We start from the raw sequence: 13,939 nt of genomic DNA on the forward strand, positions 1-13,939 counted from the left end.
ATAGAAAAAATGAGCTAAGATGAGTGGTCCCCATCCTGGTTGCACAGTGAATGATTCACAAAACTGATCCTGGCATGGAAGGTCCTCCTCAAGCGTGCTTTCTCCCAGGAAGCCTCAAAATATGCACTGCAGCTATTCCTGCCAGCTGTTTGCCTTTCCCCTCCTCCTCCTTGCAATGTTTGCCTTTCTAATCACACCCTCACAGGAATCTATTCACTTTTAACTATGTAGGCGCTGGTGCGGTCTGTGTAGACAAACCATCAAACACAGGTCCCAGCTGTGCAATCCTTTCTCAAGTGCGCAGTATGGGCTTTGACGAGCACAGTCACGAGTTCCGGAAAGTTCTATCGAGGGTAAAAACTGTCTGCTATAGTTTCAACAATGTTTTATCAGGTTGGCATAGTGGAATGTAGCCACATAAATACAAAAGTGAAATTGCAAATCCATCCCTGATCTCCCACCAATTCAGAGCGGATCAGGACTTCTCCCCAGGAGAATGTTCTGCCTCTCCCTTGGAACTGAGCAGGGGCTGATGCAACGACGCACTCGCTTTTGCAATCCCCAAAAAAGGTTCACTTTTGCTAGGGACTGGCATTGGCCAGCTGGGAACAGGGAGTCTTTTTCACTTTCCCATAGAAGAGGAAAGGATGAACAATAACTTTCTTTACAAAAAAGGTCCAAGACTTCAAAACAGATTAGCTAACGCCGCAGCGCTGACGTGCGCTGACCCAGTTGGAGAGACAGAATGCTTAAGGCGGCCAGCATCAAACTGACTCAGATCTTCATTTAATTCAAATCAACTCATGCTTCCAAAAATATACTGCTGTGCCACTGTTCATCTTACAAGAAAAAATGAAATAGAGAGCAGCACAGTAGCCAAGTTGCTGATTTAAAAGGGCATGTGTTATATATATTTAAGTCCCTACAACGTATTATTTAAGTCCTGTGAAAGAGTTGTTCCCACATGCCTCATTCGTTCTCGCTTGACAAGCCGTGAACTCTCTTCTTTCTCCTCTCCTCCTAATGGTTATACACAATAATTATAGGAAAATACAGACATTTAAAAATCATAAACCCAGACGCTGAAAACATCTGTTTGATTCAGACTGAGTTAGAGCATGTTTGGAATAACCTAAATGAGGTTAATTTTTGTAAACACAATAACCTTTTTGGAAAGAGAAGTATATTAGTTGTGAAGCCAAAAACAGAAATAAGTTTTGCAACTGATTTGGAGAATTTCCCCAGAGTCTTGCTCAGAGATTTCTGATGAAGAATTTTTGCCTCTGTTTCTTGGGGTTACTAACCAGTGAGTGTTTCTTTCGAGAAGAAAGTTCAAGTGTTGTATCATACAAGCTTTCAACAAAGTTCCTCAGGCAGGGGACATTCACTTCATTTTTAACAGCCTAAAAGAAAACTTCATGTTAATAACTCAGTATTTCACAATCTGTTTTATCTAATTTAATGAAATTATGCAAACAACACAAAAAAATAAACTCACAGCAGCTACAGGGACAAGAATTTCAACAAACAGTCCTGCCAATGCGTGCTTGATATCTTTGTCTTTAACTTCAAGGAAATAATGTGCACATTCCTAAAGCAAAACAAAACAAAAAAGAGAAATATAAATAGCATATCAGCTGGAAAAAAAAAAGACATGCAAATGTTTGCTGAATGCGCATCATGTGTTAGTGCCTATTTTTATCTTGAAAATCCCACAGAAAACATTTGTTTTGATTTGTGTCTTAAATTCTAAATTTGCATTCTCCAGCAAGCGCAGAACAGGACATAACTCCTGAGACAGAGCGAGGCTCTGTTGCTCTAAGCATGATAATTTAGAAACTCCCTGCTTAGTTCAGCTGTGCAAGTTGTTGCTTTGGGGAGCGAAAGGGAGATGGACTTGGGGGCTCAATTCAAACCTTGCCAGGGTATATGTTCGGGAGCGGGAATAACAGCCCACAACACTGTTTTATATAGTGCTCTGGGAACTAAATAGAACAGAAAAGGAACTTAATTTTCTGGTACAATATTCAAGGCCAGGAAGGCTAAATATTTTGAGAAAAATAATATTGCTGGATACATTTCAAATTAAGAGTCAATGTAGAGCTGTGCACGTGAGGGAAGAAACCAATGGTTCAAATCACTACAGATTTCAACCTGCAGTTCATAGCAGAGAAAGGAAAAAGCTGTTGGACTTGAAGGCTTGAAGGGTTGGGTTTTACAGAACCAAAACCCTTTATGCCAGCAGGCAGCATATGGGGACTTGGGGTGCACGGCTGATGAAAAGTTAGAGTGTTCATCAAAGGTAGACTGGAGTATTGAAGGCCAGAACAAGCAGAAAGCAATCATACATTTATTTACATAGGAATGACACGTGGGAAGCCATCCAAAGTATTAAAGAGAAGATGAAGAGGAGCTCAGTTTAAGACATCTGAAAACCGCAGTTCTGTTCTTAAGAATTTTACCTGCATAAACTGAAGAGAAGCTTCAAAGTCCTCCACAGGATACATCTTAATGCGAAAGAATTTCATTCCCATTATTAGACTGATAATGCTTTGAACCACATATGGGCTCTGTTCTTTATGCCTTAGTTCTTTTAGCTCAGCCATGAATTTCTTCTTTACAGCAGGAAATCTATGAAATTGTATTTGGTAGTTACAACAGTATACAAATATTTGAAATGCATTGGAAGGGAAAAATAAAAAGCTTTGGTTGTAAAGTATCTTTTGAGTCAATAGCGAATACTTTATTTTTGTGTGAAGTCTACATATTAGCACAGTCCTCAAGAATTCCCTCTCACATTGCCAGTATTTTTTCACTCATTCCTCATGTGGCATACTGTTATTAACATCCTGCATTGTTACAGCCAAAATACTATTTTGCTTGCGTACATAAACATTGGGTCAAGTTGACAGCATGCGTTGTTGGAAATGTTCTTTTTCTTCTCATGGTATGAGTGAACTATTTCCCAAAAACAAAAAACTCAAGAAAAGAAAAAAGGTGTGCAGCCTGATCGTTGTCCCTTTGAATAACTGTATCTTTCCAAATATTTTCTTACCAGGCTCCTTTTTCACACATGAGCAAACAGCATCATTAAAATAACCCATCACATGCTGGTTGGAAAGCTAGGATGAAAGATAACTTTACTGGAAGTACATACAGTGTTTTCAAAGGCAAATGCTTAAATTCTAACCATAAAGATATTCACATAGGCCATTATAACCTCAGTCCTTCCTAGTAGTCACTGCAGTATCACTTGAGCATGAGATACAAATGCAGGGGGAAGGATAAGTGTCCCTGTTTCAATGTCTTTTGAGATGCTTTATTCATTGGAATCATAGAATCATAGAATCATAGAATGCTTAGGGTTGGAAGGGACCTCTAGAGGTCATCTAGTCCAACCCCCCTGCACACACAGGGTCACCTAGAGCATGTGGCACAGGACTGTGTCCAAGCGGGTTTTGAAGATCTCCAGAGAAGGAGACTCCACAACTTCTCTGGGCAGCCTGTTCCAGGGCTCTGTCACCCTCACTGTTAAAAATTTTTTCCTGTGGAACTTTTGGTGCTTCAGTTTGTGGCCATTACCTCTAGTTCTGTCAGTGGCCAGCACTGAAAAGAGACCAGCACCATCCTCTGCACTCCCTCACTTGAGGTACTTACAGACACTGATTAGATCCCCTCTCAGCCTTCTCTTCTCCAGGCTGAACAGGCCCAGCTCCCTCACCCTCTCCTCATAGGGCAGATGTTCCAGGCTCCTGATCATCCTTGTAGCCCTGCGCTGGACTCTCTCCAGCAGCTCCACATCCCTTTTATACTGTGGAGCCCAGAACTGGACACAATACTCCAGATGTGGCCTCGGCAGGGCTGAGGGGCAGGATCACCTCCCTCCACCTGCTGGAGATGCTCTTCTTAATGTACCCCAGGATCCCAGTGGCCTTCTTGGCCACGAGGGCACACTGCTGCCTCATGGTCAACTTGTCGTCCACCATGACACCCAGGTCCCTCTCTGCAGAGCTGCTCTCCAGAAGGTCAGTCCCCAGCCTGTACTGGTGTCTGGGGTTATTCCTCCCCAGGGGCAGGACCTTGCATTTGGCCTTGTTGAATTTCATGAGGTTTTTCACCACCCAGTTGTCCAGTCTGTCCAGGTCCCTCTGGATGGCAGCGCAGCCCTCTGGGGTATCAGCTACTCCTCCCAGTTTGGTATCATCAGCAAACTTGCTGAGGGAGCACTCTGTGCCTTCATCCAGGTCATTGATGAATAAATTGAACAGGACTGGACCAAGGACTGACCCCTGGGGGACCCCGCTAGCTACAGGCCTCAACTAGACTCGGCACCATATAGAAAGGTCAGCCAACAGGACCTCCTGTCCCTGATGAGATAATATGAAAAGAATATTATTTTTCTGGGCAGATGTAGCAGGCAACATTATTAACACCTCTGATTGATAGGGAATACACTGGAGTTGAAAGAAGAAGGTTGGCAGGAAGAAAACCTACATGGGTAGGAATATCTTAGCTAGGCCCTTTCAAAACTGAGGGAGGAGAAAAAAAAATTCATCTCCCACTTTCACAGAGAAAGCAAATATAACTGTTCATGTGTACTGGATCTATCTGCTTCCTGAAAATTCAAGACTGGTCTCTATAATGTGTTACATATCATTGTACCATCCACTGTAAAAAATGCAGGAATAGCAATTCAGAAGTAGTTGCATTAAATCCTAAAATGAAATAATCGCCAAGAATTTTTAAAATGTTGCTAAAGTGGAGTATGATCATTTTTAGGTGTGCTGTGATAAGAGAAAAAATAGCATATACAAAAAAAAAACGATTAATTGAAATAGGTTTCTTCAACCCTTGTGGCTTTCTACAAACCTTGTCAATAAGACAAATAAAATAATACTGTTGTGGTCTCGTTTAATTTATTCAGAACCATTTGACTAGATGTAGAAAGTCTGTGATTTCCTCAGCTTCTCTGCTCTGGAACAGCTCAGTGAACAGGTGACTTGTAATTTATTCTTATACGTTCTTTTGAAAAAGTCACAATAACCGTAGGCTGACCAAGTGAAAATTCTCAGATATTCTTTAGGTAAGGTACTAAATCACACTTACTTTGCTTGAGCTAGAACACCTATCACTTCTGCATACAAATCTGCAACAATATGCATATTTCCAGTGTTGGGACCAAGGTACCTAGCATGACATAAGAAAGAATTTTGTTTGTCAGATTGCTGAGAAAGCAGGCTGCTTAGAGCATTACAAGTAAACAATTCAGCAAGTATTTTTATAGCATTTTTATATAAAAAGATCCTTACCCTTCTTTATATTTAAAGTGCTTGAAAGCCAAGTTAATAACATCATGTACCAAACTGTCTATTACAGGATGAAGTGGAATCTGAAAATACAAAATAAAACATAACTGGTATATATATATATTAATTACTTTATATATATATATATACATATATAAAAATTCTAGCTGCATATTTTAGTGCTCATATTGCTTCTGGCTATCTTCCCTACACAAATATTATACCAGCTGAAATTGGTAGCAGCTAGCTAATAAAATAGCTGAAATGAGCCAGCTATTTAAAGTTTACTTAGTTGAGGATAAATAGTTCAACTCCAAAAACTTGGCAAAGTGAAATCTGTGTGAACACAGAGTTCTGTGTATTCTATACGTGCAAGAAAGAACACCAATAAACAAATAGGCAGGTTAGCGCTCATGTTTTTAGTATCCTCTTTAAGATGGAAATAGAAACAAGTAACATTCTTGAAATCAGGCTGCAAACAAAATATTCTGTAGTATCATTCATTACTTACACCATACCTGTTTCAAAACTTCTATTAATACTAAAGAAAAAATAAAATCAATAGCCAGATCTCTTCTTTCCATTAAATAGTCCCTCTGCTGTTCATCACTGCAAAATCAAAAAAAAAAGGAGAGAAAAAGGAACAGTATTATGAGATGTGCCATGACTTATATTATATGCCTTTTTCAGTTGCAAATATACAGATGACAGTGGATAGTTTTACAAATCAAATTGTAGTCTGTCATTCCAGACAGAAATATACTGATATACTCTTAAAATCTGAGAAAAATAGAACAAATCTAACTTGTTATATTCACCAATTTTCGGATTTTGAAACGCCACTTCATTTCTTCCCTCAGTTTTTCCATCCTGAAATCAACATAATACTCTTCCAGGGGAAAAAAAAAAGTAATTCTGATTCTATATTTTAACAAATGGATGTTATATTTCAATTTCACTGCTGATGGCCTTCTGAAGGTAAATAGAATAAAATATTTTGTGTTATCAAAATCAGGTTTGGTCATGTTGGATTCTGAAAACTGCTATAAAAGTAGCTGTGGAGAATTCACAAACAAGCTACATACTCTTTTAAAAGAGTTCCAATGTTATTTTTTAGGTATGGCATCATTTATAAGCTACTAAAATGCATTCCAGGTGTTCAGTAAGACTGAGGAACAAATGTTTGAGGCAATACAAGTAATATCCATTTGGATCACCCATTCACAGTTTCAAAGTACATTGAAAAGCTGGCATAAAAATGAACAATTCATTTTGCAAAATGAAAGCTTAGAGGGCCAGTCCTGCTGTCTTGGCAAGGCAAAGCTACCATGAATTTAAGGAAGACTTCTGAATAAACTACAGATTCCAGCCCAACCCTTACGCACATAAATACTTCATTGATTACAACTGTACTTATGTACTTATAATTAAGCATGCATTTAAGAACTCAGCTTAATGAATGACAAAATAAAGTATTTTCATTTTGGTTTTCTTTGTTTCATATAATCTGAGAAAGAGCTGGTGATAATGTACTTTTTTAACACTTTTAATGGACAGAGTGATCCTGTTTCACTTGCAATGAGAATTTCACTGGTGTTCCTGATGATACCTGTAGCTGAGCTGGTCTCCCTGCAACAGGCTTCTGTAATGGTCAGTGGAGAGAAAGAGGCACTTTCAGGTCAGGATTGATCCCATTTCAAAGCAGACATGTAACAGACTTCCCCTGACCGTAAAGAGAGCTTCAAGAGTCTGATTCAGGTAGATGCTCATCGTGTAGGTATTTAAAACTTAGTTTCTACCCTTTCATTCCAGCAGCTGTTTTCTTGACAGATTGGGATTCTAAATAGGGAATTGCCAATGCATTTCCAAACACAAGGTCTGCTGGTGCTGATTCTCACCCTGTTTTGTTGCGTGTGTGTAATATACCTGTAATAAGTGCTTTGATCTCAGTTTAAACCAACACTAGCTGTTGCCTTAGCACTGAGGAATCACTGCAATTGAAAGAAATGAAGGTATTTGCCTGTCGCTTGTTGTTTGCTGGTTTGTTGTAAGACCTAGGTCAAGTATCGGAAAGCTCTTTAACTGATGTACAATTTTTTGGATCGAGGATAGGCTGGCACTAACCAGAATGCTGTATCTAAAATAAATCCTTCCAAGCATCAGAGAATTATTGCCTAAACAAAGCTGACAGAAACAGTTTTAGAAACTACCATTTAAATGAAACTGTGGCATCAAAAATGGCAGTCAGAAACAATATTTGAACTAAGAGGAGCATAATTTGCAATATATGATTGCTGCACTCCACCCAGCTAAGCTAAAAGGAGAGTTCCCAGAACATGCAGAGAAAGGTGTGAATAACATTCAAACAACTAGAATGCTACAAAAGCTGATGGGTGAAATAGAATACATTTAATCTTGAAATCCATCAATAATGCATGTATGCACATTCGAAATTATACCTTTTGGATTTGGTGCTTGTTCTTGGTTTGTACTCATGAGATTCATCTTCTATGCCATTTTGTCTTTTATACCAATCAAACAAAGTGCGCAGAATAGAGGGTAGGCAATATTCGGAAAGGGAGCTCATTGAGCTGATTACCTATGGAGAAAACACAACAAATCAAAATGTCTTCAAGCTTCCTCATCTTTTTTTTTTTCCTAAGGACTCATTCAATCGTTAGACACATTATTTCTTATTTGCTTCTCTTCTCTGAAGTTCTAAACCTGTGCCACAAGCAATGAGTTCATATTCTGAATTTCCTGTTGAAATGTAAGCAGAATTATAACTTGCTGCATTTTAGTAGTGTACCTTTCCAGAAATGATATGAAAAATAAAAATATGCATATCCTACAACATACGACATAACTTTTATTTTTTCATTACATTTCATTTTATTTTTTCATGTTAACAAGCATGGTTTGAAGCACACCAGAAATACTGCCTTACGGGTTGTATCTGACTCCTGTCTGCCCCTCTTCAAGCAGGGGCAGACAGGAGTCTTTACGAAGGAAAATAACCAACTTTGAAATAACCTCAACCAATGGAATGTTCAGGTGCATCTCACTATTAGCCTCACCAACTAGATTGCTTAGATATCTCTACTAGTCTACTAATCTACTAAACTAGACTTCTTTACACATACAGCAAAATACATATGGTTCTATGTATCTTTGTGTGAACAAACCAATAGAACAGTTAAAACTCATTCTGGAAAAGTTCCTGGTCAAACAGCTCTAGCAGCATACTGCTAAACAGCATTACTGTTTACTCAAAATTATAATGTTCTGTGACACCAATTACAGAAATATCACTAAAAATAGTATCACTAAACTATGACTTGAACTTTCTATTGGAGCAAAACCATAAAGTTGCAATATATGAACAGATCAAAAGCTATAGTAAGAAAAAAACATACCCAAGGGGATTACATATGAATTGTAACTGAATGTTTACAGTCTTAGCAATTGGGTATTTTCTAGGAAAAGATAGTGACACCTATTTAGAATATGAATGAATTACTGACCCACAGATTTTTGACCTCCTCAGGGGTTTCATCCTGCAAAGTGCTGAGTAACTGCAGCAGACACTACCAAGGCCTTAAATGACAACTTCTCTGGGATGATGGCTAGTTTATATAAATGGCTGTTTTGGGTTTTTTTTTCCTGTACATTTTCAGTTTTTCAGCCTCACGAGTTAACTAATTTTCAGGTATGTGTGTTCTAAAGTTTATGAAACATTTTGAACCTAAAGTATCATTATTTTGATTGCAGTCATGTATTATGGCTTAAAATTAAACATGGCACATTTAAGACAAGTAAAAAGCTATATCAACTGCCTCTGTAAAAAAGTAATAAGAAGTCTGCTTCTAGGAAAGTACTATTTTAGAAAAGTATACAGGTTTTCAATCCAGTGTTTTCAATATATTTTACTATGTGAAATGTTAAACAAGTTGCTGTGGAAGATGGTGTGAAGACATGGCCTGCAGCAGTGTCAGGATGCCTTTCATAAACAACTGTGGAGCAGCCCTGGTCAAATTAAACCAAAGCCTTCAAGCATAGGGCACTTAAACACTTGAAAGACATAAATCAGTTTGTGTCAGCGTAAACTCCTACTCACTATCAACTCACTATCACTTCTCTGTGGCTTTCAAAAGCTTTTCTGAAGCTTGGCATAACACTAGTTTTTAATTTTTAGATGTAAAGAAAAATGGTTTGCCCCGGGAAGAGTATAAAACCCAGGAAGGGCAACAAGAGTTCTGTGAGAAAAGAATGTACTTTTATGAATATGAAAAGATTGTAAATAAAAAATAAATAGCTGAAATATAAGTATCTTTTAAGAGATCACAGTATTTAACTGTAAGTGGAAACTTGCTTCAGTCAGATCTTTCTGCACATTCTCTAAGTATGTATCAATGGTGTTCTCTAAATCTCAACTACACAATTTCACTCACCATAAAAAGTCAAAGTGACTCCTGTTAAATCTCCACATGCCATACTTTCTCAGCTGAGTTTACAGTGTGTGTCTTCAGTAGGGATAAAAGGTCAATATACTTCTTTTTTAATCTTTCTGTCATTGCATTTTTAAGACAGGAAGGAAGGGTGGAATGGGCAAAGACCTGGCTCTCAGAGAACAGGAAGGGAGGGAAGTCTAGCCAGCCCGTTGGTTACTCAACCCTTTCATTTATTGGAAGTAAATCCGGGAGTGAGATGAATTCTAGCTCTGTGCTGCTCCTGAAAGGGAGTGCACAGATGTACAAGTATGTCCTTGTTGTACAAATGATCATGTTCTTCCATCATAAATGAACTACCTACTGTATAGCTTTAAGGATAAGAATTCTGCACAAGTACAGAGCTGTTCAAAACTTATGTTCACAGTGCATTAAATATACTTTATATAAATGTTTAATATTTATTTTGGATTAATATGTAAAGGTAAATTTAATGAAATTCTGCCCACACAGTTTGCTACAATTTATGAACCCTTCATAAAAATCTTAGTATATTGTCAATATACAAATATAAGAAAGGTTTACACTAACAGCAGATCAATAATGCTGATTTCTATACTAATAGCAAATAAATTCAAAACTGCACTCAACTTCCAACTGTATTAATTTCTTGACTTTGGCTTCATTTTTTAAACTATCCACATTACGATATAAGTTAAATGCCCATTTTATCATCTTTTTTAATAAGAGAGACTGGCAAAATTTCCTTTTTGCATAGTGTTCGTTTACTTTTTGCAAGTCTATCATTTGCACAGTGTTTCCATATCATTTTTAAAAACAAATTCAAAATAATTGAACTGTATAGATTCAAAATAATTTACATCAGGAGAGATATTTTACATTTTCTGCCAACGCTATCAAAAGCAGAACTGGATCGACATGGTCTTAGCTATATTCATGACATCCACAGCTATGCAATAGAGTCTTCCCTTCATTCCCACTTCATGCATGTCCATAACAAAAAGACGTAGCTATAACCAGTATAAGTGCAAGAAAACATAAAAGCTGCAATGAAATCCTCGCTCCATGAAATCAAGCGCAAAACTCTGATGGTTCCCCAAAAGACCAGGTTTTCATCTCCAATATATAAAATTAAGGGAATAAAATTAATGAAATTCCTATTTCAAATACTCTAGATAAGAGTTTGGGGGAGATGGAGGAATGTACTCTCATCAAGATGGCTAAATGCTGTTTGCTGTTGTGCCCTTTGAGATACATATCATTTTTTCTTCTGCATATGATATATTTGCAGAAGCCAATATATTTTCCAATATGTAAGTTACAATAAGTCAACCCTCTAACGCAAAAAATATGCAAAATGTTGCATTAGAAGCAAATTGCGCATTTGTGTTTATGAAGATGTCATTTCATTTGCATTTCAGTTCTAAGCCATATTTTTGCTAGGTCAGTGAAGTTAAATGTCTCTGCAAATTCTTAAAGCTGATAACTCTTAAGTTGGACTCACTAGTTTTCATTTATGACCCCGGCTGTGTGAGCTAAAAAAACAGGTCATCATCATTATCTTTGTAAAGGGCTAATTTCATCTTACTTGCCCATAAATCTGCAATGCTTGCAGTTATTTTACTACAAAGATAATATTTTACATGAAAGCCCCTTCATTTCTACTGTGCTGCCAGTTCAGTTCCATATGTGCTACCCTTAGTTTTGCTTTCTGATTTAGTTCTTTACATGCTGCTTCAACCCAAACCTCTGAGCAGAGGCTGATGGCTGCTGCCATGGCCCCATATGCACCATTTTTTATACTTTCCCTTTTCTAGTAAAGAAGGACGATGCACAATAGGCAATGAAAGGGAAGGCATGAAGAGGGCCAACTACAGCTATACACGTGCTACAGAAAAGAGTCTAATGCTGCTGATGTGGTTATTCAAAAAGGATGGGAATGCTGATATAGCAGATTATTATAAGCGTATTAGCCAACATGCTTAAGGAGTTATGAAAAAGGGACACTTGGCCATCAGTATTTTGCTTTGTGTCTTTTTTTATCTGTGTATATTTGTAGTTTTCACATTTATTATGATTATATTCTTATTTTCCTATTTTAACTTGACCTATGTCACAGAACTGCATAAAATATAAACTGTTTCTGCTTTCCAATTTGTATTCTCTAATCTATCGCACTTCTAAGAAAAGTGTATTAGAACAAAAATGTGCACACTTTTGCTGTTTGTGCTGCAACTGTTACAACAGGCACCTCATATGGACAGATTCACAGGACAACTAACAGCCCCACTGTTACGTATTCACTTCCATGGAAGTGTGTAAGTAAAGCCAAAACATTACACACAGTTGTATTTTATATGGAAAAATGTCTAATGCTCCAAGCTTTAACAGTGCCCTTTTCCTGCTTCCTATACTGTCAATTCATAGAACATTATAGAACCTTTATGTGCTATGGCAAGAACAGAACACACATACATTAGTAGGGGCTGAGAGAAGATTAGTAAAAATGTTTCTTTGGGAGAGGATAAGCCTCTTTCTTGGAAAATCTTTTTTTTTTTTTAAACCCTAGCTTTTGATCTTTCATGTATTGCAACTTTATTATTTCCTGCAATAGGAAGTTTAAGTCATAGTTCAGAAGTACTATTTTTAATAACATTTCTGTAACCAGTGACAGAGAGCAAATTAACGATGGAACTGTAGTGCTCTTTTCCAATAAGCAATTAGAGTTGTCTAATCAGGATTATTTCAAGCATGTTTTAAAAGATATTATTAAAATAGGTAAAGCTGTATATAAAAACTGTGTATACATATAAAAATGTATACTAATATTAAAACTGTATATATTTTTCTGTATATATTTTCTTTAGATATATGCATGCCAAGAAAGCAAAATACAGTCAGTGTAAGTAATGCAGTTTGCAAGGCAAATGGTGAGATGTTTTGCATGTCTGATGAGTAGGATTGCCTCACAGTTCACGCGTTGCTCAAGATACTATTCTTAGTTTGAGGAGGGTGATGCAGAGGGCAGCCAGACAGGGCACACATGACAGTATTGCAGGGTACACGACATCTGCCTAATGGGAGTCACTGATACTGCATCCATACAGCTGCTCAGTCCCCATTCCTGGAACGGCAGGATGCTTAAGCAGTGTGTTGATGAGAACCATCCTATAAGGGGCGTTTGGGAATGGGCAGGAAGAAAAAAACTGATTCTCTGCAAGCCAGAGATAAAGCTGTTTAGGGGAACAAAACAAAATTTTCTCATCATTTTAACCGGTTGGGGGGCTTCAGTGTGGAATTTAATTCTGAGTAACCTGAGTACCTAAAGCTCTATTCTGTCAGACTTAAGTTAATGCAAAGCTTTGGTTGACTGTTTTTGATCACATCTATAGCTGACCTGCAAAAAACACAGTTTTTAAACTAGACTTTTGCTACTTGTTAACTTACAGATAAAAGATGTGACTAGTGTTTTTTAAAGTGACCAGTGACTTGGTCACTTTCGTTTCACCTATCAGTTTTATTCAAATTAAAAAGAATTTTGATGAAGTCTTTAGAATCAGCTCTATGAAAATTACGTTCTTTTGACAGAGTGTCATTTTTGATGCCTTAAACAGACAAAAATATCAGATGCCTCTTGAAAAGGCTTATTCAAAGAGATTTTCCCTCTTTTCCTCTCCCACTTCTGTATTAAAAATGCCCAGAATGTCACATATGGTCTTTCTTGTTTTTGCTAGGTGACTTTTTGAGGTTCTAGGAATTAATGTCAAAGCATTTCACACCTCAACTGGAAGACAGAAGCAAGGGATTATCAATATGTGCTTTAAGTATTTGAGTTCATTTGTAAAATAAACTCTCTGATCTGTTTTACTCTCTATACTCCAGCTGAGTTCTGTCAAATCTCTATTGTGAACTACAATTTTTCCAATTAAAGTCTGTCTTGAATTCAGCCAAATTAAGGTGATTTTGAGAGGTGTGCCCCACATTCTTGGGAGCAGCACATTCATCTGGCACATTTCAGCTTCTATCTTCCAATCATGAAGCACTAGAAGACTTCAAAATGGGTGTACCGTTCAAGAGTAAACAACGTGACACCTGAAAAGAGAAATATTTCTAACAACTCAGGCTGAGGCGGACGGCCGACTTGAAAATATGTTTGGAAAATTT

General features: G+C 37.4%; 1 protein-coding gene across 1 annotated transcript in view; it reads right to left on the reverse strand.

Annotated features, from left to right (window-relative positions):
- The window catches only part of FRY (FRY microtubule binding protein), a 156,516-nt gene that overhangs the window by 98,890 nt on the left and 43,687 nt on the right, over positions 1-13,939 (reverse strand). The window contains exons 4-10 of the mRNA XM_088522295.1: positions 7,766-7,905; positions 5,825-5,915; positions 5,310-5,389; positions 5,107-5,187; positions 2,463-2,631; positions 1,499-1,591; positions 1,305-1,403 (exon numbers count right to left, since the gene is read on the reverse strand). Of these exons, the coding sequence (XP_088378421.1) occupies positions 1,305-1,403; positions 1,499-1,591; positions 2,463-2,631; positions 5,107-5,187; positions 5,310-5,389; positions 5,825-5,915; positions 7,766-7,905 (753 nt within the window). The remainder of the gene's footprint in view (positions 1-1,304; positions 1,404-1,498; positions 1,592-2,462; positions 2,632-5,106; positions 5,188-5,309; positions 5,390-5,824; positions 5,916-7,765; positions 7,906-13,939) is intronic.

This window comes from Tinamus guttatus, unplaced genomic scaffold (genome assembly GCF_059628265.1).
Source record: "Tinamus guttatus ecotype Peru unplaced genomic scaffold, ASM5962826v1 Tinamus_guttatus_pri_ptg000150l, whole genome shotgun sequence".
Lineage (NCBI taxonomy): Eukaryota > Metazoa > Chordata > Aves > Tinamiformes > Tinamidae > Tinamus > Tinamus guttatus.